Genomic DNA, 26,613 nt, shown 5'->3' with positions numbered 1-26,613 from the left:
AACATGTTACTATACTCTTGAAGAAAAGTTGCGATCAGAGTAAGTAATTGAAGTGCTAAATATAGAAGAGCAGCTGAAAGTTGAAACTAGAATTATGTGAATCAGGATCATGTTATAGTAAGAATGAAATCACAACTTTCAGCATCTCAATCTACAATATCAAAAGTTATATATATACTGATAAAACTAAGTTCCAAATAAGAAATAATCGATGAACTGAAGAAACGCGATTGAAAATCAACTGAACATAGTTATCTTTTGTATTGAATATCATTAGAACTGCATTTGTCACCCATGATACCTTTCTATGATTTTACTTCTAATAACAAATGTATGTATCTGCAATGAATTTCCTGGAGACTATCTAATATCCTTTTTAAGGAGAGGAATTGCATATGTGCAAACTTGGCAAGTTCCTTTGCTCCTTTAATGCTTTCTCTCCATCACATTGTTAATGGAAAGGCCATGTACTGTTTTGTTGCCCGAGTCCAGCAAACTGAGTTTATCGGAGCTTGGATAGCAAGATCTGTCAGAGTAAGTTTTATCCAGAGGTTCATTTAGTCATAAGATAGCCTCTGGAAGTCCCAATTTGCTGTTACTAAGGAAGAGTTGTCGCGGAATATCACATTTGTGGAGGCTTGAGACGGTCTCAGCTTGTGTCAATGTCAAAGATCCGGTTAATGCTAGCAATGGTTCTAACAGAAAAGCTTGACTCTCATTCTTCCTTCCATCATCCTTTCTCATTTCTTCAAGTAATGCATTTGTAGTGTCTATACCTGCTCAAATTAGTCACGACAAGATAGGTAAGAAGCCATGTTTTTGTCCAATAGTTCATTGCCAAATGATTTTTTTAGAGTTGAACTAAACCTGAAAGGTAACCTCCATGAACATAGCCACTAAATTTTTCACTTGTGTGCTCGCCTGTGAAAAATATCCGCCCCACTGGTTCCTGACAACAGAAAGAATGTCATTGAAACACCAGCATAAAAGAAGTGGTTTATCAAACTTTAGTTTTTCCCATAACACTGGCGAGTTGGCTGTCTTTTCTACGTAGTACTCTCTGCATATTAGAATTGGTCGTCTTTGTACGTGGTAGTAGTCTCTGAATAATAATGGCTAGACTGGTGAGGACAGTGCTTTTGTAAGTAATCTTAACAAAAATCTCACAATGAGACAATTTCTCTATGACACAAATGTCATTTACTCCAACTATGTATATATATTTAGATTGGACACTGTAAATTACTGTTGCAAACTGAGAAAAGAAGAAGATCGCTAACCTTAATATCATGGACGAGTTGATGATTTACATATATGGGGTAATTACTGTAGCTGCCACGCTGAAACCGATTATTCCACCAACGTGGGACTAAAATGTCGGTGGCATCGGGAATGTCAGGCCCAAACATGTTTCTTAGCACTTGCATTGCTTCTCTTAATGTTTCTTGATCGGATTGAGATTCCACTCGTTTCGACTCACCATTTGTCAAGGTTACCACCAGAATATTGGAGCCCGGGTAAGCATTCTCCATGTGCTGATGACATCAAAACAGATCAACACCCAGCTATAGGATCAGTTTCTCAGCACATAATGATGACTCGGAGATGCATTACAGTGAATGAGTAAGTCATCCATATAATAAAGCTAGTTGAAAAATGTACAACTGAAAAAATAGAAGCCTTAAGTTGATTCAAGCGTGCTGCTGTATTCTCTCAATGCGATGTCATAAGATGTATAATTTGTTGGTCAAGTTATATTGGCAGCTCCAAGAGGAGGGTTGTAGCATGACACACATAAAAAAGGGAGCATTTTTATGTTGTGTGTATGTGTACAGAAGCCAAAATTCTGCTCAGATGAGTGTACAATTGTATAACCAAGAAAAATTCTTTAGGTGCAAAATCAATAGATGGGCACGGATCGAGCACTACAGTAATGTTCACATAAGGAAGTGGTAATCAGGAACAATATAGTGCAACAGAAGGAAGGACTTCATCGTTAAACTCATCAAGAACCTATGAGATTAGTAACAGGAATAAATATAAACTCCAGGATATCAAGAACATAGCCTAGCGTACTCTGCTAATCAGGGGAAAAAAAGGTAACTGATTCTAATCCTACAGATAGACACATTTATATAATTTGAGCTACCCCATAAATAGCCAAGTAGTAGCGCAACCCAAAATTATTTGATGTTAATAAAGAGTACCTAATCTCGGCCACATCATCACAAGTAACGACAAAATTGTATATTATCTTAGTTAAAGCAAGTTCTGATCATCAGTTTCCTGCATTAATCCATTCATTAGACAGATAAATTACGGCTGTCACACTTTGGTTTTGTTTTATTAGGAAATACGCATAGAATGAGCTTGACTTCCAGTTCCAGATTCCTAATGGTGATTATATATATGGAAATAATAGATTAAACTTGGAGCAAAGTCAATGTACTATTGAGCCCCTAATAATACTACTTTAAGGCAATCATTTTGTAGCAAAGAACAGTCAGCATCTTTGTATAAAATTATATTTCTCTTTGAATAGAGAAAAGAACTCCCCTTGTTAGACTTATCCCTGAATGTGACAGGACTTGCAAAAAAACCAAGATGAGGAAATAGTCCAGATGCAACTAATAAACCAAAAGAATGCAGTAATGTGTACTAGAATTAGAGATATGGCAACATGTATTATAAAGACAAAAGATTTGACAATAAATTGTGCAAACCTGCCAAAAAGTATAGTAGCCTCTTCGCTCGTGGGCGTAGATGAAGAACTCCTTCTCAGGTTCACAAGGCCAAAACTTGTAAGGAAATTTGAGAAAGATCTTTGTATAAACCATCACATCCAAGTTTCGGATAGCTTCCATCTTCCATCTCTATTTCAGTTAATAGAGATCAGAGCTTATTTTTTTTTAAAAACAGAAGAAAAGTACGGTACTAAAGGTGAAGCTGATATCAGGTGTATGCGAAACGGCCGTAAAAGAAGATAAATAATTAACCTTTTACATTATTAATAATTAGAGCACACAAGAAATAAATAGTTTAACTAGCACAAGAGAGATTTCTATTCAATAGACAGATAAAGTTACTCCAAGTACAGCTAACCAACCTGTTTTTTTCACTATCAATTAAATATATCCTTGATTTAGACACTGACAGCTAATTATGAAATTTCGCTACACTTTGCTTGTACAGTGTATCAATTAACCTTATTAAATCAATCAAAATAAAAGATACAGCAGCCAATCACCTCAAAAGCTACAAATTATTTATTTTTATTAGCTACAAAATTATGCTAATAGCCATTTCTAATAACTGATGATAAGCAACTGCACTATCTGGAATTCTTTAATATATTGGTAGGTTTACTCCAATAAATTAAAATAAAGTAGCTGAGTGTTGAAAATAGTTTAGGAGATAAATAGTACTTCTTTATAAGACTGCTCTTGTTTATCAAATTAAAAGAAATTTAGATAGCACACAAGTCATTAATCCTATTGTAGTAAATCAAGTATTCAAACCACTCCTAATTAAATCACTACGCGTTTCAGATGCTCACTTGCAAATTAATTTAAGCTCTCCTTTCTTAGATGCTAATTTGCAGATCCATTGAAGTTGTTCTTAAATCAATATAACATTCATATGCAGAAGATAAGGTTGTACTGTCTGCATCCAAGACATAAACTACCAAATGTAGAAAACTGTCCAATTTAACTTTTTAGCATTGAAACCACGTCAAGGCCAACAAGAAAACAAGCTGTATATCAACTGCACATTCCAGTCCAGTAGTCTATACTTGGCATATAACCAGTGGAGACCATTTCAATAACCAAGTCCAGAAATTAATGTGGGTAGCTCAATGTCTAGAAATGCTGACCTCTTCAACAATGTTGGTATTTAATATCCCATAGGGTCAGAATCCACATACATCTCAATAATTTGCAGGTAACCAACTTTAGGTAGTCTAACCGAAAACTGGGGACCCATGTTGTATCCTAGACATAGCCTCAAGCTATAACATTATTGGACTGTAATAAGTGTGATGCACTTTTTGTGAACATCAAAGGCTCAAGATCTCAACAATCCATCCATGTGCAGGTGAAGCAAATATCTCTCATTCTTACATGTTGTAATCTTAGGCATTAAATTATTAGGTGGCAAGTATAGAGGTAGATCTTGAAGGGAGCCTTGGAAATAATGGTAAAGTTGTTTCCGTGTGAACTCTAGGTCACTAGTTCGAATCGTAGAATCGTGAGTAGGCTACCTACATTACATATCTTTGGGGTATGGTCCTTCCCCGACGTGCTGCCCTTTTTATATAGAGGTAGGTCTAGATACAAATTTGATGAGTTATAACCTTTTAAGGTTATTGCACTAAATTATTATATTTTTCGTTTTAGTAATTTTTCTCACACTGACCATAAATATATAAACAGGTCAAAAATACTGGATTGGATTGAATTTGTCAACAAATGAAAGAGGAGACGTACAGGTAAAGGGGGTGTGAAGGAAATGAGGTCGCTTTGGAGAACACCAATGCTAACAGACAAAATCACGTAATTGGCTTCGTAAAGGGAACCATCTTCTGTTGACACCAATACGCCGTTTCTCGAGTGCTGCACTTCCCGAACAACCTGCCCCATTTCCGTAAATTGTGAATTCTAAATTATTACTACACCAAATATATCATAAATGTAGCAGCATTTATTCAGATGTACGTATTTCAAAATCAACACAAACAACACAGTGGCCTAGGCACCCCTATAAAAGAGACAAAAAACCAATCCCCTTCATAAGAATCTGTACAAAGTCAAACTACACTGATTATTTTGAATCAAGTTTTCTATAGCAAGTGTAGGGGATGGAGGTGAACTGTTGAAGGATCGTAGCCTCTTTGCTGTATTTAGTGGATCTTTGGACCCACATTTGATTGCATTATACTCTATAAAAGTGGCTTTAGCCTCTAAATTTTGTTAATTTCAAGAAAAATTAAAATGATAATGTGTTTAATGAAAAAGTTCTCTCTTTTATGGTACCCATTATAATTATAATGATTAGGAACAAGTCTTTGTCATTTTAGCTCTCTCATCATATCAAATCAATCCACACAAAAGAGAAAACTTCAATTTGTATAAATCGAAAATCACTTTCTTAGGTTCTTTCGTTTTCCTTTTACTTGGCTTTTCCCTACCTTTTAGTTCCCTTTTTCATTTTCGGTTTTATAGCTAGTCAAGGAAAAACTTCCAATACCAAACTGCCCCGAGTTACTTTTAAGAAGTGATGAATCTTTAAATTATTACAACTTGCTTTTTACTTTAAATTTAAATAGGAAAGTAAAGCACATTTTAGGAAGATTTTTCAATTAAAAAGATACTAATATAAATAGTCCTTGGAATTGGAAAACGTCCTTTTCTGCAGACTCTTGGTGGGTCAATCAATCTTAACAGAACAAAAATAAAGAAAGATAAATTACTCCATGCATAAAAAAACAAATCTTTAAAACCTTATCAGTTTATCACCTTCTGTTCATCAACTTTGCCTACTATTTCTACAGTAGTAGTTGTAATTTGGCCCATCACGAAACAAAAAACATATAGGAGTATATAGTAAATATTTATATGTCCTCTACCAATAACAGAGAAATATAAATTTTACCGTGTTGAGCTCGAGACGGCTGTCCGTAATTTTACCCTCAGAGGTAAAAAGAAAGTTTTCTGCCATTTTATAAAGCAAATGCTCATACCCTCTTTCATCAGCAACTAGAAATTCTCTTTCTCCAAAATCCACATATGTTGATATTGGCTCAACCTCTGTAAAATTCAAAGCAATAATTTCACATTTTTCAATCCTAGAATTCATGAAAAAAGAATCACTTTACTGTCCAGATACATTAAGGAAAAACAGGGTAAAAAATGATATAATGAACATTGAAAAATTGACCTGCCATTTCAAAATCATGGAGAATGAAGTCAATCGCCAGCTCTATTGGTGTTTTTGGAGTACTGCAACAAAATCAAGAATGACAATAAAATATTATTGCGAAAATTTTGTCCCAAAAAAAAGAAAGAAAAACAAAACCGAAAACAGAGTATCTTGAAAGTAGTAAATCATACGACGTCGTTTCAGCAAAAGATTCATGGTTATTGTTTCCTTCTTGGCTTCTGAGTTTCTGAATTGCCGAGTCCACCGCTTTCTTATACGAGTCTGCCGCTATTCCACTCGGAAATATCTTCCCACTGTAATTTGTAATGCAACAAAACCAAAAATTAAACAAAATCAATATCAATAAAATCAATTAAAAAAAACGCAAAACCATCACTATCACCCCAAGAACATCATCATTAACTACACTACTACACACATAATATAAACTTATACTTCAAATAAATTCAATTTAAACATTTTACAGTTAAAATAAAATATATTTTTACCATTACGAACCTGGGATCATAGATATTGTAACGGGCATTACTGTAATCAGAGAAGCAAGTACGGAGATTAGACTGAAGGGCAAGTTCCCATACAGGATTAGACTGTTTACCACCGACGCCGGCGATCCAACCGGCGCCGAGTTCCACCGTAACTCCGCCGAATTCCTCCTTCCTTATCCTGCCACCTATCTTATCAGACGCTTCCAATATCATCACATCATCCACCCCATTCTCCGATAACACCTTCGCCGCCGTTAAACCTACAGAAATCAACAAATATTATTGTTCACATCGCACTTTGTATTTCTCCCCGTGAATGCAGAAACATGGTAATATATTTGAAGACAGAGATCCAGAATTTGAATTACCTGAGATGCCGGCTCCGACTATGACGACAGAGCAGCGACGGGGAGTTGCCATGAAAGAGGGGATGTGGGGTGGGGTGGGGTTAGGGGAGTGGGGGAGAAGCAAAGAGTTAAAGGAGTCTTGAATGAGTATATAAGAGAGTCTGTAATAGGAGAAGAAATAGCGGGAGTCGGTTTTTATAGTTGGTTTCAACCGCATATTGGGGGAAACACCACTCTCTCTTTCCTTTATTTACTGTTATTATTATCACTAAGGATTAATGTAAGTGTGTATAATTATCTATTAAGGAATGAGAGTTTTTCTTTTTTACTTTCTATTTGGTGCTCGGGTAATCTTACTTAAACTAATTCTATATGTATGTGTTATTTTTCATCACCACAAATATTCATTTAAGAGTTGGACATATGAAAAAAAATTATTCAGTTTTTTTATCGGTCTTTAAAATTTAATTTTAATTCACTTTATTAATCACTAGACTATAATACTAATAAAATCTTATGTCGGGTAATCGGGTCAGTTTGTACATACTATTTTTTTTATTAGCACATGTATTTTAATTGCTTAATTTATTTATCAAGACATGGTCATATGAGAAGAAATTATCTTATATTTTTGTCGCCTCTATAATTTAAATCTGAAACTTTATTATTTTTAATTTACTTTTGACAGCTAGGCTATACCTATACGTGCTAATCGAATTTTATTTTAACTGTAATGATAATTTGTTAAGGTGACGTTTTGTCGTGAATTGAGTCTCATATATGACTTTCACTCATTGTCGTTTAAATCAAGAATCTTACTTTAACTTGGTGAGTATTAGGATCAGAATTTGTCGTGGACTGAGTTTCATATTTTTCCCTAACATCATTTGAAATCAAGAATTTTCTTATAACTTGATGAGTATAAAGGTGAGACTTTTTGTGAATTGCGACACGTGCTTTTCACTCATCGTCATCCGTAATAAAAAAGATTAACGTTTTAAAAAAATGTATTTAGATGTTTAAAATATAGACAAAAAATAAAACAAGGCACAATTTTTCGCATCTTAAAATCATTAAGAAACAATTGAAAAGTCTTAGGTAATCATCTGTATTTCTAACTATGTAAGTAGGGTGAAAACCATTTTTCCTTCCTACTTTAAAGTACAACATTTTGCCTTCTAGCTCAAACAGTTCTGCCCTTTAAATTACCATTCCCTTCTTTGTGTGACAAATAATCTAATACTCTAATTCCTTTTCTCAACTTAAATGCTTTACCTGTATTTAAATAAAAATATCGATCGCTTATTACAAATTATGAATATACAGGACAATTCATTGTTGTTTAAGTATATTTTGTCTTTAGACTATCAATCTAAGTATTTCTCTGTGTTTTCGTATTGTGATATTTTTCCATTTTAATCTATTCATTGGATCCACCTATATACTATCTCAGATTATGTTTATGGAGAAAGGGATGAGAATAAATAGTAATCAAAGTATATTAACTAATAACTTTTTGAACTTAAAAGAATTACAACCGATAGAATAAGAAGTAAAAGATAAAATTATTTATATCAATGATTTCATCAATCGGACTCAAAACTCAAAAACTGTATAAGATATTAATTCATATGTAGTATTAAAAATCTTTTCTTAAAAATAGCAGTAAATTTTAAAAGAAGTTATAGTAAAAGAACTTCTCTATTAATACTCTAAATTATCATAATCTGAACTAAGATATATCGAGATTTGGATTCATCACTTATAGTTTGTTTGTCTACTTTTTTTAAAGTTGAATGTTTAGCTTTTAGAGGAAAAAACGCTTTTGAGTAGAAACATAAGCAGTTTTGGAAAAGCAGAAAAAAATAGTTTCTTCCTAAAAGCGTTTTTAAAAAAAGTACTTTTGAGAAAAATAAACTTAGAAGCACTTTTAAAAAGTTTGGTCAAATAATAATTCATGTTCAGAAGTATTTTTCAAATTAATTAGCCAAAAATTAATTGTTTCTCACAAAAAGTACTTTCGAAAAAAATACTTTTGAGAAAAAACACTTCTTAAAATAAGTTGATTTTAGAAGCTTGGCCAAACAGACTATTATATTGATTGTATGTGGTAAGATTTTGCATTCAGTCAACTGGCAACTTGTACAAAATACATTGTAGCTAAATATAAAAAAAATTCGTAGCTAAACACTTTAGCCACAATATTTTTTTCGTAACATCTGTAGCAAATTATAGCGTAGCTAAAAGTTAGCTACTGACTTTATATGATCCGTGGCTAACTAATACTTATTGCTACGAATATTTTCTGCATTGTAGCTATATTGATAATACTTTTTTGCTATGAAATATATACTCATAGCAAATAATCTTAGTCCTTTGCCACGGCAAATAAACTATATAGCAATCTTTAATTATGCATATTCAAATTGAATACAATTAGTGATCAATGCAAATAGATACAAGCACAAAGTTCATATTTATTTAAATTATATTAGAAAATCACAAGTAATACTTTGTTTAGTATGAATAATGATATACTAATTATTTTTTTTATACACCCTTTATCAACCATATTAAATTATCAACGTTTTGAAATAGAACCTAATAATATTGAAATTATTTAAGTTTATAAAATATCGAATAATAATCGTAAAAGTGACACGACCCCTTCTTGTATATGAATTATATTAAATTCTTAATTCTTTGATTCGGTGTATAATATAAATAATTTCTTGTACAATGTCATTGGTATAAGATTATATTTGTTTAAATTCGATGTTATAATTAGGCATGCACACAATAATGGTATATAGTTTCATTGTTTTGTAATTATAATTGAAACTTATAGGTTAGACTTGTTTAATAATTATAATATAATAGTTTTTTTATCGACTTAGATTTCAACCATATTAAACTCTTAATTCTTAGTCTAATTAGATATAAGAAAATTAAACACTTATAAACTTTATATATTATGAAAATCTTACGATTATAACTCTTACGAGGTATATCCATAACTAAGTATATTAAAACATACTTATTAAAAGAAAAACTAAATTATAAATAAAAACTTTTTATGTATTTACTTTCATGAAACTTATAAAGAAAATAAATATTTTTGTCGAAAACTTGTATTCACCTAATTGACTAAGGAATATAATAAATATGTTTTGAAACATATATCTTTCGAAACTCATAATACGAATATCTCATTTTTATTTTAGTTTTTATTTATTCATTTGCTTCAAAGTTATTTTAAATTTACTTAGTTGGATAAAATTTCATTTGTGTAATATCTTTATTCTATAGGAGGTTTAAATATTTCTTGAAAAATAGGAATAACATCATTATATGTAAGAGCTTCGACAGATAAATCGATTATGCAAAATACACAATCATTCTAGTCTTCTAAATAAATAATTTGTATTAATTTTCTATTTAAGAGTTTCAAGAGATAAATATTTCAAAAAATATTTATTAATTTTCTAATCAATGAGGTGAATAAATATTTACAACAAAAATATTTCTTCTCTTCTTAAAATATCATAAAAATTAAACATAAAAAATTATTTATAATTGTAATTTATCATTTAACATTATATTTTAAGAAAATTAGTGACAGATATACCTCATAGAGGGTGTAAGTGTATAATTTCAATAATATATGGGATATAAGTTTAAATTTAAAATAAAACGGATGTACCTGAAATTGATTAATACTATAGGAGTATTTTGTGTAACTAATTGAAAAAATTAATATGAATAATAATGTTAGCGGCAGAAATTTCTATTTCTAATTTTTTTGCTATTAGTTAGCATAAAACCAACGATAAATTTTGTTTTTCATTGCATAATCGTTGTTATTTTAATATATATTTTTTTCATTATAGTTTTTATACTTTTTAGATTCAATTTTAAGACTGGAGATTATTTTTCATCCATTTTTGAAATTTAATTATTTTTATATATATATATATATATATATATATATATATATATATATATATATATATATATATAAAAAAATCTTATTTGTCTATGAAATTAATTTTTCATAACCGAATATTTCTAGACCAAGTCTTGTCATGACTTTCATACTCGAAGCAAAAATATTCATCTTTAAAAATTTTTGACCTAATTTATTATGGTTAAAATATTATTATTACAATGGTAGCCTCAAATGCACGATAATATAATTATAGTCAACTATGAAAGTTTATTGATATTTTGAATCTATTACTATTCATTTTTTCTTGATAAAAAACTATAACTATTAAGCCAACTATTTGGAATTTCTTTCTAACTTGAAGCAAAATTATCCCTTAACTACATGATTGTGTTTCAACTAATTTAATAGTTGTAAAATATTATTATTGCTACAATAAGTTTCAATTCGTGGTAATACTTATAAATATCTATGAAATTTTATCATACTGATAAATCTGTGGTTTATATCATTTATGACAAATAATTGTTAAGCCAAATATAGTAATAGTTTTTTTTTAGAACTTAAAGCAAAATTATTTATTCAGATACAACATTTTATTTTAAATAATTTATTGTGACTAAAAATTAATTTTGTTACAGTAAGTTTTAGCATGTAGTAAAAACTAATGATTAGCTACGAAATTTTATCATATCAAAAGATCCGTGGCTATATCTTGTCTTCATGACTAATAATCGTAGCTTTTAAATCAACTATTGTCACGATATTTTATAACTTGAAGCAAAAATATTTATTTTAGCTACAATAGTTTGTTTCAAAAATTTTATTGTAGGTAAAAGATTACTATCACTACAATAACTTTTAATGCGCGAAAAAAACTTATGATTAGCTACGAAATTATACCGTAGCAATAAATTTATAGCTATTTAGGCAATTGTTGCCACGATAATTAGCAACCATAACAAAAATGAGGAATTAGCTTTGTTAATATAATTTTGTGGCTAAGAAATTTTATGAATTTGTAAAAAACCACGGAACTTTAATTTTTGTGGCTATTGTTAGGTACTAGCCACGAAATTTAAATTTATAGTTGAGATTTCGTAGCCATAAATGCATAACTATGTTGTAGTGAGAAATATTACTTTCATATGGTTGATGGCTACCCTAAAAGTGATGAAATCATTTTGACTAGTAAAACTACATTTAGACGATGAAGCCAAGATTTTCTCCTCATCTTTCTCTTTTCTTTGATTATATGAATCTCACTCTTTTAAGTCCCTTTGAAATAGCTTAGGTACGGTCACCTTACGCCATTGACACTTCAAAAGGCGACAGTACTCTCCGTTATAATTTTGAAACTGAGTTTACTTTAGTAGGAACATTTATTGGTCTTTCAACTAGAACTAGAATAGGGCCACCTACCAGCAAGGAGGTCAAACAATCCTTACCAAAAACAAAAAGAATTAAACACCGGTAACATTCTGCCATTGATACTTCAAAGTTCAAATCACTACTCAAAAAGTTAGAATTAGCTGCAAACTTCTAATATGACGCTAAATCGTTTGTAAATAATAGATTTTTTTGATAATTTATCGCTAAATAGGATTAACGACAAATTTTGTTGTTTACCTACAAAATATTTTTGTTGCTACTTTCTATTTTTTTAGTAGTGAAGATGCAATACTCTTGGTTATAACTTGACATTTTTACCTTTAGTTGGTCGTAATTAATCTACACATTCATCTTTTTCTTGGCTTATAGTGTAAATGTAAATATATATGTTTAAATTGATTGAGATAGTGAAAATTTGTCTCCCCCAATAAAATCTAAATCTAATTTCCTTTGCGTAGCTCCTCTTTTATACTTCATTCAAATGGGCTAAAAGATCATGAAAACGCTTATAATAGGTGTATGTATCAATTTGGAGTAGGGCATTAAGGTAAATTCGAGCCGAGGGGATTTGGTGGGGTCAAAGGAAAAGGAGTTTGAAGTCAAATTCAGAACGTGAATAGCGTTGAAGTGAATAAAAAGAAGCGGCGCTGTTCTGTTGTACCTAACACGTGTGCACAGTAAGCGAACGTGTGGGCACACGTGAGCATTTATTTGATAATGCAATCCGTGTTTCTATGATTTTTCCGACAAATGATGGCGGATTTAAATTATGTGAGCTTAATTTTTTTTGATTCTTAGCATCTGTATCTATCATATTTTTTAAATATGGGCCTAAATTTATACTTCACGTTAAAAGTTCGTTCAAATTTAAACTCGATGCTATAAGGGTGCATCCACCACCAAGGACGGATCTACAGTTATAGGTATGGGTTTCCGGAAATCCAGTAGCTTTTTCCTAGACCTTGTATTTGTATTAAGAAATTCATTGAATGTATAAGAATAATTATATGGGAACCTAGACCTAAAATGTATTGTTGGTTCAATGGTAAATCAGGGAACCCAAGTGTGGCTCGTGTCCCATACCTTGTTAATGTGAGTTCGAATTCCCGTAAAATTATTTTATTTTTTTCTTTGTTTTTTGAGCAATATTTTATATGAACTAGAAGAAATAAAAGAAAAGTACTGGGGACCACAAAACACTAAACTCCCAGTCAAGCTAGTACTACTTTCTCTTTAGTCTATTTTTTAAAAATAAAAAAATAGTAATAAATGGCTAAAGATAACCTAAAAGAAACAACCAAATCAAAATTTCCCCAAAAGTTATTTTGTATCAAATATCCACATCAAACATTGAAAAAACAAAGGTTAGGGTTTCAAACGAGAATTGCAGCCACTATTCTTCATTCTTGGCTTCTTAAATCTTGGCTTCTTTTTTTGTTGCCTATCAAAGACAAAGCCAGCGATCCATTGCAGGTCTTCTCCCTCTTTCAATTTTTTTTTAATAATTATTTTCCTCTTATATTATATTTTGTGAAATAATAGCTCTTTAACTTTTTGTAATCATTGTTATGATCACTTCTTGTAAAAGTAGTGTATTAATATTCTTTGGATTTGGGATTGGAATCATCTACTTTAGTTTTTATTATTATTTTTAGCTTTTGTAAATTTTAATCGTTTATTTTAACTTATGAATTTGGGTTCTAAATCTTATTTTTTAAGAAAAAATTAATAAACAAGAAGTAGAATCGCATTAGAATTTTTCTTTTGTTGAGGTGTTTAGCGATTCTCTCGTCTCCTTGGAGTATTCTTTGTAAAGTGATCTTTTGGGAAAAATTCTTTACTGTAATATTTACTTTGTGTCTTATGATTTGTAGGGGATTTTAGTGAGTCAAGATGATCAAGAGATTTTTCGAGCCGCAAACCTCTTCAAGTTCTACTTCTAGTTCTTCTTCGCTAAACTCTCATTCATGTAAGTGGTTAATGACAATGTCAATTCTTCCCATTCATCACGAAATATATTATGTTGGATTTGAATCTTCCTAACCCTGATCCTGGTAAAAGAAAATAAATTTCAAAATATCCTCCTAATCTATGCGACCGAGTGAGAAGACACTATATTCAAAGACATTTATTTTTCTAAAAAATAATTTTGGTAGAAAATTACGTCACTTTAATCCGGAATGGTTTAAAACTTCATATTCTGGATGGTTAGAATATAGTATTAAAGAAGATGCAGTATTTTGCTTATGTTGTTACTTGTTTAAAAATGAGATTGGAGGATATAGTAAAAACGTAAGTGATTCTTTTACAAAAGATAATTTTAGGTTTGAAATAAAGGTATAGAAAGGCTTAACGCACATGCGGGTAAAGTAAATAGTTTTCATAATCGATACTTGTTCCTTAATTCGATTATTATGATATATTGACTTGAAATTGTGGTAGGAACTCATACACTTATATTCCTAGATCTGCCTCTGTCCACCACTGCTGGCCACAACTACAAGCCAGGGGCGAAGTCACCTTTTGCTAAGGGTGGTCAATTGACCACTCTTCATTAGATATTATAAAAAATTACACTTACATTTTAGATGTATATAACATATATTGAATATCTTTTGTCAGTTTTTTTTTTTTACTTCTTTCAATTCTAAACACCCTTAGAGTTTTTTTTTGGTTTCGCCACTACTGCAAGCTATTGAGATGGCGTGAGGTTTTTCTTTCTTTCCTCTTAAATGTAATTTATAATCTGTTTGGTCAAACTTTTTTTTTTGGGCTAAAAGTATTTTTTTTGGACCAAAAGTGCTTTTTATAAAAAAATAAGGTGTTTGACCAAACTTTTAGAAGGAAAAAAGTATTTTTGAGGAGAAGCAGAAACACTTTTTGAGAAACAGAAAAAAAATACTAGCTTATTTCCAAAAGTATTTTTCTAAGAAGCACTTTTGAGAAAAATACACTTAGAACCAGTTTTTAAAAGCTTGGCCAAATACGAATTACTATTCAAATTAGTTAGTCAAACACAAACTGTTTATCACCAAAAATAATTTTTTAAAAACTCAAAATAAATTGATTTTAAAAATTTGAGGAAACATATTATTAGTTCTGACAGCTAAAATACCAATGGGTTTGGTCGGCTGCTAAGCTTTAGTCAAACTTATTAGAGATTTTATTTTTAGTTAGCTGGCGCGGTTGTCCTTGCCCTGATCTATGCATGGTTGTACGTATAGGCGGAGCCAAGATTTGAAACTTATGAGTTCGGTATTCTAGTCCTTTTAAATCAATGAGTTCTAAATTAATAATTTATATATATTTAATATATTTTTTAAAGACAAATACATGAATTAGACCACAACGATTGAATTCGGTCGAACCCGCACTCAATGAGCTAACTCCGCCAATGGACTTGTACGCATCTTAATTAAGTTTATTTCGTTAAAAAAAGGCATAGAATCTTGATTCGAATTAAACTATAGTTGGTCTGTGGGTGTATACGTACATTCAATGAAACTGTTATTCCACTTGTCTCAGATTGAGTTTCGAGAATGATTTGATTGATTTTTGTGGTCAAAGGGATCAGAGTATCATTTTAAACAAAAAACGTAAAATTTGATATTAAGATAAAATGTAAAAGACATAACAACATGGAGATATTAAGGATATTATTATTCATTCAGAAGATTAATTACTGTATGAGTATGTTTAGTATGACAAGAAAAAGTTTTTTCTCGAAAAATATTTTCTTCATTTACAGGCAGGTAAAAGACGAAGCAAGGTGCTAGTTCATATAGCAAGTGACGTTATTAAGGGGTACTTATTTACGTATTTTAGTAAAAAATTAATTGTCTATATTAAGTTTAAAACATAAATGTAAATAAGGAAATAGCCCCATTTCAATTACAAAAAAAATCAAATTTCTTAGGAATAAAAAGAAAAACTACGGACTCAGGTTATAATTTATCCAAAACTACACAGTTTGATAAACTTATAGCGTATTTGAAACCAATTATTGCAACACTTTCAAAAAATCAATAAAGATCAGCTTATGACACAATAATACTGTTTATCCTTAAAATTGGATAACAATTAAACTTATAATATGGTTCTAAGGACACGTGATTTCACCTAATATCAATTGATAATTAACAATAAAGTAAAGCAAACCAGTGTTAGAATGAAACTCAGCCCTCGAGTTTGGACACCCTCGAACTGATTGGTACAAGAACTATGAAAGTATAACAAGCTGAATAACAATGGTGAGAACAATAAAGAGAATTGTATTGCTTTTTTTTGTCTGTCAAAACGTCCCTTACAAATAGTTAATACTCCCCTTTATATAGTAGATGAGTTCTACTTATGGTATAACTCTAATTATAGAAGAAAATCCCATGAATAGCTAATTAACTATTTCTAATTTGATCCGTTCCGACATTTTCACCGTGATCCTCGACCAGTCACGGATATCTCGCCTTTATGTTATTGTGCTATCTTCGATCTTGCTCGATGTCTATCTTGTTTGGCTTTGATCGCTACTAGCCTCGATCTTGACAGGTACCTCGGTTCTGAACTCGATACCCTATCCTCGTGATATTGCCTATTTCGTTACGAGGCCATCCTTCGATGCAAACTCCTGGTCTCGGTCAAATTAAAAAATAGGGTGGGCCCGATTTTAACCGTATACAGATAGTCCCCTCATTTTTTGGAGTATATCGACAAGGAACGAACTGAGTCTTCGATTCTCTAGCTTGACCTATCATGATGTCATCCTCGTAAATGACCGAAAACGTCCCGTCAGTACGGTTCCCCAAGTCATTAATGAGAGTCAATTGGTGGTCGGCCACTAGTGCTTTTGAACCGTCGCTGTAAATCCCATAAATAGGCCCTCTCTTCATTGATTCAAATTTTACTTTCACTTTCTTCTCCAAAGCCTTTACCTCTCTCAAGTTTCTCCATTTTGCAAATTCCTCAGGTTTTGTTGTTAACCCCTTCTCAAAACACCAAGTTCTACTACTTCCTTCTTTCATCAAACTCATACAAAAAATGGCAAAAACATCAAAAACGGTACCACAAAAAGAAGCTGCTTCATCTTCTCAATCGGCCGGCGGGAAAACGCCGGTGGAACCTCGTATTGAGGAGTGTATTCCCGGGGGGTGCGCGTTAAACTCCGATTTCAAAACCGATAAGGCTTCATCGGTTCCAGGTCGATGTGAGCCTGTGTCAAGATATTTATGCTCGATTAGAGAGAAACACCTCGAGCAGGTAAACAAAGACTGTAACTGGGGGGATAAAGAGGTGGTGATCCTGACCATCGAAGAGGACATAACTACCCATGTGGAGGGGTTTCTAAGTATTTACACTTACCCTTTTCACGCTGGGCCCCCTCGACCTCGTCGTCGTTGATTTTTGTCGTCAGTATCAAATAACCCTAGGCCAAATCCATTCTTCTTTTTGGCGAATTGTTATTCTGCTCCGATTCTTCGTGAGCAAAGTCGAGGGGATGCCTTTCACCCTCGATCACCTCATCAGGTTATACAGCACCCGCCTCTATCGAGGCGGGTTAATAAAATTCCAACATCGGGCCACCAAAGTGCTGTTCTTGAGCATAGACGAGGACAAGGACCGAGGCTGGATGGGCCGGTTCGTTCGAGTGAGGACTTCCGACCTAATTCCGGCTAAGAAGATGCCATTTCCTAAGAGATGGAATATGAAGCGTAAGTATAATCCCACTGTTAGTTATTATTTATTGTTTTGCCCCTTTACTTCTTCTTATCGATATCGCTTTTCGTGATGTAGCAGTTGCTTAGATGCCTCGTGCATTTCCTAATCTCGAGAGCTGGGTTCGGGTCCTGGCCTCGACCTCTACGTACGTCGAGCACTCATGGCATGATTTCTCAAAGGGTTGATGGGAGGCCAAAAATCATGGTAAGCCTCCTTTTCATATATTTGATGATTTGATCAAAATGTCTTTCTTATACTTAACCAATTTTCTTGCATGTAGGCCTGGGCAAATATGCGGCCATGAAGCCCCCGTCTGGCGAGGAAAAGACTTCGGTCCCGGTTTCGAAACCGGCGAAGGACAATAAGAGAAAAAAGGGCCTCTACCTCTGAGGATTCAGAACTTAAGAAAAGGACGGCTCGTAAGTCGAGGAAGAACATCATCCCTCTGACCGAGGAATCTGTTCGGCGTCTAAGGGATGAAGATGAAGAAGAAGAAAACGACAGCTCCGTACTGGTGGCCCGAGTGAAGAAAACCATCGATGCCTCAAAGGCAACTGGATCGATAGCGGTTACTGAGACTCCGCCTCGAACTGAGGGGATATCGGAGAAGGACTCGGGAAAAGTGTCCGAGTCATTGGAAATCGAGGATGCCTCCCACCAAAGTGAACAAATGGTGGGTATATCTGAATGGACCGGCCCTGAAGCCCTTCGAACTGAGGAGAATGCCCCAAGTGACTTACTTGGGGAAATAATAATCGGAGACTTGCCCACTCTTCCTGCTTTTTCCGAAGGGGCAATTCGGGAGGCCCGAGCTTTGGGGACCCTCGAGGTAGACAGAGCTCATGAGGGAGAGGACCCCTTTCATGATTTGCTTACAGGTATCGAGGATGCTGCCGACCCGAGTGACGCATCGGGTCTTTTCTTCGAGGATCAACAAGCCCTGAATCGGGTAGGTCTCGATTCCATTTGTTGATGTCATATTCTTCCATTTTCTGCCTAACTTTTTCTCTTTTTCATACAGGCTTTAGCTCTTCATGAGGAGGCGTTTTCCAAGTCTCAGGTAGAGCTGAGCCGATGTGAGGCTGACTTCCGAGGGCTTTCGGAGGAGAGAAATTCCCTCAAACTTCTTAGTGGGTAAAAAGAGGAAGAGATCAAGGATCTTCGAGCCGAGTTAGCCAAGGCTCACCAAGACCAGACAGACATGATCGGACAGGTAATGACAATTTAAAAAATCCACGGGCTCGATTCAGGAACGGTGGCTAATATTTCAGTCTCACAGCTGCAGCAGAAGATTGAGAGGATCGAGCAGTTCCGCGAAGAGATCAGTACGATAAAGGCAGAGTCTTTGGGGTGGAAAGAAGGTGTGGACCACCTTGCTGCAGAAAAAGAGACTGTTCGGGCCCAATTGTCATCGGCCGAAAGTCAGCTCCAAGACCTGAAGGAGAATAGTTCAGCTCAGGCAAAGAAAATAGGGGAGCTCGAGGTTCAGTTGGCTTCCGAACTTGTAAGGGCCAAAACTGAAGCCGAAAAAGCAAAGGCCGAGGCTGACGCGATCGTGGCCATCTACCGGGCTGATGCTGAAGCTGCTCAAGCCCAAGTGATAGAGGCTACCGAGACCGCTCAAAGAGCATATTGGATTACCGAACTCTCCACATGCCAATCTTGGAGGGAAACCCTCGAGAAGATCCATGCTCGAGGTTTCGATCTTACCAGCGAGATAGTAAAGGCTAGAGAGCATGAAGTCGAAGTTGGAGCGCTAGCCACTTCCGATGATGATGATGATGATGGCAGCAAGAGCGGGTCCGAGAACGGGGAGGACCTCGATGGAGAAGAAGCTGCCCCCGAAGGAGATCAGGAACCTTAGGATTTTTCACTTTTGCTCTTTTGTATAGGATCCTGACCGGACCTTGTAAATATTCTCATATATATAAAGATCTCTTTCCTTTCTGACTTGTCTTTATTTCATTTATGTCTTGTGAAAGTTTTGTTTTACTTATGCCTTATGAAAGGTTTGTTCATAAGTTCGAGGATTAGGCAATTTGATCGAAACCGAACTAGTGTAGTTTTTATAATCGAGTGAGTACTTGCTCGAACTCGGACTAGGGTGACCCTTAGGTTTTAATTGAGTGAGGATGATTTCTTCGAACTCAAAAATAAACTGGCCCTTTAGGCTCTTGAATTAGGCCGATACGGCCATAACAAAAAATGGCTTTCTCCCCCTTTTTGGCTTGAAAAGTTTATTGTTATATAAATTCTGTTGTGCATTAACACGAAATAAAGGATTTGCTTGAGAGTTCGAACGGTTCCGTACCCATTAGGATTTTCAAGGGTCGATATTATCGAGACCCTTTGTTTCTTAATGCCTTAGCATAAAATAAAGAATTTGTTCGAGAGTTTGAATGCCTTTGTATCCATTAGGGTTTTCTAGGGTCGATATTATCGAGACCCTTAGAAATTTAGCCGAGGGTAGCCTTTTTTAACCGGTTTGTGAAAATATTCGAAGGCCTGTTTAATAACAGAAATCGGACGTATCCGAACCGTGTTGATTTGGCCATAGCCTTTAACTTGGGATTCGCCTTTTGGGCTTGTTCCCCTGTTATACTTCGAACTTGTTCGAAGTATCAGTCCCCGAGTGGGGTGGCCGTGACCTATAAAATCTAGGATTGCCTTTTTAAGGCCTTACGATCTCGAGGTTTAGTAATTCGATCGTGTCGATTTTTTTGGACGACAGTCCCCGAGTATCGGGTAAATTGTTTGAACTTCAGTTGTGATCGGCCCTCACGGTTCATTTGACCGTTTGGTCCTCTACAAAATCTACCTATTGAGACCCTGTCGACATGAAGTATTTTCCTTATAACTATCCGAAGGTGATGCCCCCCAGTGTTCGAGGTTGATTGTAAATGAGCCTTGGATACTGTTGAATTACTCTAAGTTAGTACGAACAATGGTTGCCTCGTTAAAAATCTCACCGAAAAAACCCATTTGGGATAAAAACCGATCTAAGGGAAAAAGAGTGCAACGCATACTTTCAGACCTAAGGACTACGTTTGAAGAATCATATTATGCCTTCGATCAAACATCTGCAAATGGTTAGTATAAAATATAAACGAAAATGGAGAAGGTCATACCTTAGCAGTAATATCATTTGAGGAGTGATATGTTCTAATTGTTTGGTAATTGTTCGCCGTTCATAGTGCTAAGTTTCAAGGATCCTTTTTCGACGATGTCGAGGACCTGATACGGTCCCTCCCAGTTCAGACCAAGTTTTCCTTCGTTTAGTTCTCGAGTGTTGAGGGTGACCTTCCTCAGAATCAAGTCCCCGATTTTGAAGTGTCGAATATTGGCTCTTCGATTGTAGTACCTTTTGATCCGCTATTTCTGTGCGGCCATTCGAACGAGGGCGGTTTCCCGTTTTTCATCTAGCAATTCGAGGCTTGTATTCATAGCCTAGTGATTTGACTCTTCCGTTGCATATCAAAACCTAACGTTGGGTTCCCCAACTTCAACCGGGATCAGAGATTCGGCGCCGTATACTAAAGAAAATAGTGTTGCCCCCGTACTGGATTTTGACGTCGTTCGATATGCCCAAAGGACTTCGGGCAATATTTATCTCCATTTTCCCTTAGCGTCGTTCAATCTTTTCTCTAGATTTTGAATGATGGTTTTGTTTGTCGATTCGGCCTGTCTGTTCCATAGGATGATATAGCGTCGACAGGATTCTTTTTATTCTGTGATCTTCGAGAAATTTTGTCACTTTGCTGCCGACGAACTGCTTTCCATTGTCGCATACGATCTCGGCAGGCATCCCGAATCGACATATAATGTGGTCCCATATGAAGTCTATGACTTCTTTCTCTCTAATTTTCTCGAAAGTCTGCGCTTCAACCCACTTAGAGAAATAGTCAGTCATAGACAAAATAAATTTAGCTTTACCTGGGGCATATATCAGAGGGCCGACGATATCCATTCCCCACTTCATGAATGGCCATGGGGATAGATTGAGTGGAGTTGCTCTCCGGGTTGGTGAATCATCGGCGCATACCTTTGACATTTGTTGCACTTTCGAACAAACTATTTTGTTTATTTTTCCATATCGGCCCAATAGTATCCTGCTCTGATGACTTTGTGAACCAATGATTCAACACCGAAATGATTTCTACAAGTGCCCTCGTGGATTCCTCGTAGTACGTAATCGGTATCTCCTGGTCCCAAACATATTGCCAATAGTCCATCGAACATCCTTCTATACAGTGTTCCGTCTTCGGCCAATGTGAATCATGCAGCCTTCGTACGTAGAGTCCTCGATTCCCTAGGGTCCGATGAAAGCTTTCCGTTCTTTAGATATTCGATATATTTGTTCATCCAATCCCAGGTCAGGCTCGTGGAGTTGATTTCGGCGTGGCCTTCTTCGATTACTGAACTTGAAAGTTATACGACAGTCCCGAGCTGATCTCGTCGTCTTCGACTGACGACCCCAAATTTGCGAGGGCATCGACCTCGTTGTTTTGTTCTCGAGGCACATGCTGTAGAGTCCATTCTTTAAACCGATGTAGAGTCACCTATAGTTTGTCCAAGTATCTCTGCATTCGATCTTCTCGAACCTCGAATGTTCTGTTGACTTGGTTTACCACAAGCAAGGAGTCACATTTTACCTCGATGACTTCTGTTCCCAAACCTTTAGCTAGCTCGAGACCTGCAATCATGGCCTCATACTTGGCCTCATTATTAGTTAACTTGGCAGTTTTGACAGCTTGTCTAATTGTATTACCCGTGGGTGGATTCAAAATGATGCCTAAACCGGAACCCTTCACATTTGAAGCACCGTCTATGAAGAGGGTCCACACCCCCGATGATGTACCCGACTTTATTAATAGTTCCTTTTCGACCTCGGGTATGAGGGTTGGCGTAAAGTCGGCCACGAAGTCCGCTAAGATTTGAGACTTGATGGCCGTTAGGGGTCGATACTCGATATCGTACCCACTGATCTCGACGCCCCATTTGGCCAATCAAAACGAAAGTTCGGGCTTATGCAAAATATTGCAAAGAGGATAAGTAGTCACCACGCAGATCGGGTGACAATAAAAATATGGTTTTAATTTCCTAGAGGCGCTTATTAGGGAAAGCGCTAATTTTTCTAAGTGTGGGTACCGGGTCTCAACCTCACCTATAGTTCGACTAACATAATAAACAGGAAATTGCATACCTTGCTCTTCTCAAACTAGGACCTCACTTACCCCGATTTTCGAGACTACTAAGTACAAATATAGTTGCTCGTCCGCTTTCGGAGTATGAAGTAGTGGAGGGCTCGAGAGGTACCGCTTTAGTTCTTCCAATGCTTGTTGGCATTCCGGGGTCGATGCAAAATTGTTGTTCTTTTTGAGTAGTGAGAAGAACCTGTGACTTCTATCTGAAGACCTCGAGATGAATCGGCCTAGGGCGGCTATGCGCCCTGTTAATCTTTGTACGGCCTTAACATTATCCACGACTGTGATGTCTTCGATTTTCTTGATCTTATCGGGGTTGATTTTGATACTCCGATTTGATACCATAAAGCTGAGGAACTTGCCTGAGCCGACCCCGAATGCATATTTCTCCGGGTTGAGTTTCATGTTGTATTTCCTTAGAATATCTAAGGTCTCCTGCAAATGTGTCAAATGGTCCTCTGCTCGCAGGGACTTAACTAGCATATCGTCAATATAAACTTCCATTGACTTACTTATTTATTTTTCAAACATTCGATTTACTAAGCGTTGATACGTGGCACCAACATTTTTTAGTCCAAACGACATTACATTATAACAATAGGTGCCGTACTTAGTGATGAACTGAGTCTTTTCCTGATCCTCCGGGTTCATTTGTATTTGATTGTACCCGGAGTAGGCATCGAGAAAACTAAGGATCTCGTGGCCGGCCATGGTATCGATCATGCGATCGATATTCAGCAGAGGAAAAGAGTCTTTAGGACATGCTTTGTTTAAATCTTTATAGTCTACGCATATCCTAAGTTTATTTTCCTTTTAGGGACTACGACTACGTTTGCTAACCTTTCGGGATATTTTGCCTTTCGAATGGACCCTATTTTGAGAAGTTTGGTTACCTCGTCCTTGATGAATGCATGTTTTACCTCGGACTGAGGTTTTCTCTTTTGTTTTACCGGGAGGAACTTCGGGTCCATGCTCAGTCGATGTGTAGTGATTTCTGGCGGGATCCCTATCATATGTAAGTGGGACCAAGAAAACAATCCATATTATTGATAAGAAATTTAATGAGTTTTTCCCTGAGCTCGGGGGTTAACCCCATACCCAGGTATACATTTCGATCGAGTAGATGCTCGATCAGTATGACTTGCTCCAGCTCCTCGACCGTCGATTTGGTGGCGTTGGAATCCTCGGGGATTATGAAGGATCGAGGGATCCAATAATCATCGTCCTCGTCCATTCCATGCTTCTTCAATTGAGTAGAGGCGGGTAGATGTGGTTGCTATTTAGTTCCCTATTTTCCTTTGGATTCCGATCCTTTTGTTGACAAAAGTGCCTATACCGATATCACTTCGTCGACCGCGAACATCTCTTTAGCAGCATGATGTTCCCCATACACCGTTTTTACTCCATCCGGTGTTGAGAACTTTAGCATTTGGTGAAGGGTTGATAGGACCGCCCTCATATTGTGAATCTAGGGTCTTCCAAGCAGTGCGTTGTATTTCATATCGCCTTCGATCACATGGAACTTTGTTTCTTAAATAATTCTGCTACATTTACTGGTAGGATGATTTCACCTTTAGTTGTTTCGCTTGCCATGTTAAATCCATTGAGAATCCGAGATGCAGGTACGATTTGATCTTGTAGGCCGAGCTGCTCCACGACCCTCGATCGAATAATATTGGCCAAACTTCCTGCATTAATTAAAACACGTTTAACCTAAATTTTATTCATAAGGATAGAGATTACTAAAGCGTCATTGTGGGGTTGTGAAATCCCTTTTGCTTCCTCATCATTGAATGATAAAGCGCCTTCTGACGCATAGTCCCAAGTTCGTTTTTCTCTGGTGATTGATACTTTAGTGCGTTTGAACATGGGCCCTTGTGGAATATCAACCCCACCAACGATTATGTGAATCACGTGCTATGGTTCTTCCCGCTCGTTCTTCCTGTTTGCGTCTCTGTCTCTGAAATGGTTTTTAACTCGGTCGCTCAAGAATTCTCGAAGGTGACCCTCGTTGAATAGACGGGCCACCTCCTCCCTTAGTTGTCTGCAGTCTTCGGTTTTATGACCATGTGTACCATGTTATTTGCATGTTTGATTAGGGTTCCATTGGGATGGATCAGTTTGTAGGGGTCTAGGCCATCTAGTATCTTTGATTCCTCCAATGGCTGACTCAATACCTGATGCGTTGATGCTGAAGTTGTATTCTGACAATCGTGGTGCTTCTGTGGGATAAACATGTTTATCGAAGCCATTTTTTCTCATGAGCCCTCGAGAGCTCTGTCTTCAATCGTTCCTTCAATCATTTTGGATGGGATTCCATCCTGGGCCGCTGTTTCTACGATCTGCGTTGTATGGTAGATACCGATCTCTACTTGATCAGGGTTCTCTGTCGATATCCCTTTGAGTTCTGCCGACGGGCATGTTTGGATAAGCGAAATCGGAAGGGGTCCCCAATTGATCATCCTCGACCCTGATCTTCGACTGGTACCGATTTTGTACATCTGCCCAGGTTACCACAGGATATTCAATTAAATTCTGCTTTAGCTGTCGTGATGCCACCGAACTTCATTCATTCAAACCTTGAGTAAAGGCCGTAACAGCCCAATCGTCTGTGACCGGTGGAAGTTCCATACGTTCCATCTGAAACTGAGATACGAATTCCCTCAACATTTCGTTGTCTTTTTTTTTTTCCACCTTGAAAAGGTCCGATTTTCTAGTCGCGACCTTTATTGCTCCGGCATGTGCCTTTACGAAGGAGTCTGCAAGCATGGCGAAGGAATCGATGGAATTAGGCGGCAAATTATGGTACCATATCATTGCTCCTTTCGACAAGGTTTCTCCAAATTTATTCAGTAGAACAGATTCAATCTCATCATCTTTTAGGTCATTTCCCTTTATTGCGCATGTATAATAAGTGACATGCTCATTAGGGTCAGTGGTCCCGTTGTACTTAGGAATTTCTGGCATTAGAATTTCTTCGGAATGAGTTTCGGTTCCGCACTTGGAGGGAAAGGCTTCTGTACAAATTTCTTCGGATCCATACCTTTTAGAATCGGCGGCGCCCCCGGTATTTGGTCAATCTTGGAGTTGTATATCTCTACTTTTTTGTCATTTGCCTCGATTTTCTTTTCTTCCGATTCAATCCGTTTAGTGAGCTCCTCGAACATTTTCATAATGGCGGGGTCAGTCTCTGATTCGTTGGCATTCGACCTTTTCGGCACAGGCTCGGCCCTTTGAACGACTTCTGGTTCGATCCTACTCGGTGTTCGGTGTTGATTTTGTAGTTGTGCTATAGCGGCATGTTGAGCCTGTAATATTTCGAATATCAATTGGAGGCTAACTTCACCATCTTCTCCGCCCTGCGTACCTCGACCACCTGATCGAACTTCCCTGTGTATACTACCTTCGGGCTCAATGCCCAAATTTGCATTTAGGGCGACATGTGAACTGACATCGATGTGATTTGCAATTGGTGCTCCCTCGAGGTCAGCCTGAGGCACCTCGATTCCTGGGGCGGTTATGTTGTCGTTTTCCCCGTGAAATCCAAGGTTATTGTTACCATGTGTAGGTGCTGCTTGTGAGTT

The 26,613-nt window shown here is 36.0% G+C and overlaps 2 protein-coding genes across 3 annotated transcripts; one reads left to right on the top strand and one right to left on the bottom strand.

The window, feature by feature from the left end:
• Window positions 1–230: 230 nt before the first annotated feature.
• On the bottom strand, window positions 231–6,951 carry LOC104104873 (polyamine oxidase 1). Of its 2 annotated transcripts, XM_009613060.4 has the most exons (10): window positions 6,797–6,951; window positions 6,439–6,688; window positions 6,111–6,233; window positions 5,938–5,999; window positions 5,653–5,807; window positions 4,488–4,631; window positions 2,724–2,873; window positions 1,281–1,535; window positions 868–949; window positions 231–776 (listed from the first exon to the last, which is right to left on the bottom strand). In XM_009613060.4, exons 1-10 carry the CDS (start codon window positions 6,846–6,848, stop codon window positions 562–564), a joined length of 1,488 nt encoding a protein of 495 aa, XP_009611355.1. In that variant the 5' UTR covers window positions 6,849–6,951; the 3' UTR covers window positions 231–561. The 2 variants fall into 2 exon arrangements, with proteins under 2 accessions (XP_009611355.1, XP_009611356.1); XM_009613061.4 differs by lacking the exon at window positions 4,488–4,631.
• Window positions 6,952–17,147: 10,196 nt separating this feature from the next.
• LOC138907118 (uncharacterized) lies at window positions 17,148–25,262 on the top strand. Its single transcript, XM_070197307.1, has 6 exons — window positions 17,148–17,307; window positions 18,224–18,774; window positions 18,847–18,955; window positions 19,076–19,625; window positions 24,590–24,651; window positions 25,129–25,262. The coding sequence occupies exons 1-6, from the start codon at window positions 17,148–17,150 to the stop codon at window positions 25,260–25,262; spliced, it is 1,566 nt and encodes a 521-aa protein (XP_070053408.1).
• The last annotated feature ends 1,351 nt before the right edge of the window (window positions 25,263–26,613 follow it).

This window comes from Nicotiana tomentosiformis, chromosome 1, assembly GCF_000390325.3.
Source record: "Nicotiana tomentosiformis chromosome 1, ASM39032v3, whole genome shotgun sequence".
Lineage (NCBI taxonomy): Eukaryota > Viridiplantae > Streptophyta > Magnoliopsida > Solanales > Solanaceae > Nicotiana > Nicotiana tomentosiformis.
The sequence above is the reverse complement of the archived record's forward strand: the minus strand, read 5'-3'. Positions and strand labels throughout refer to the sequence as shown.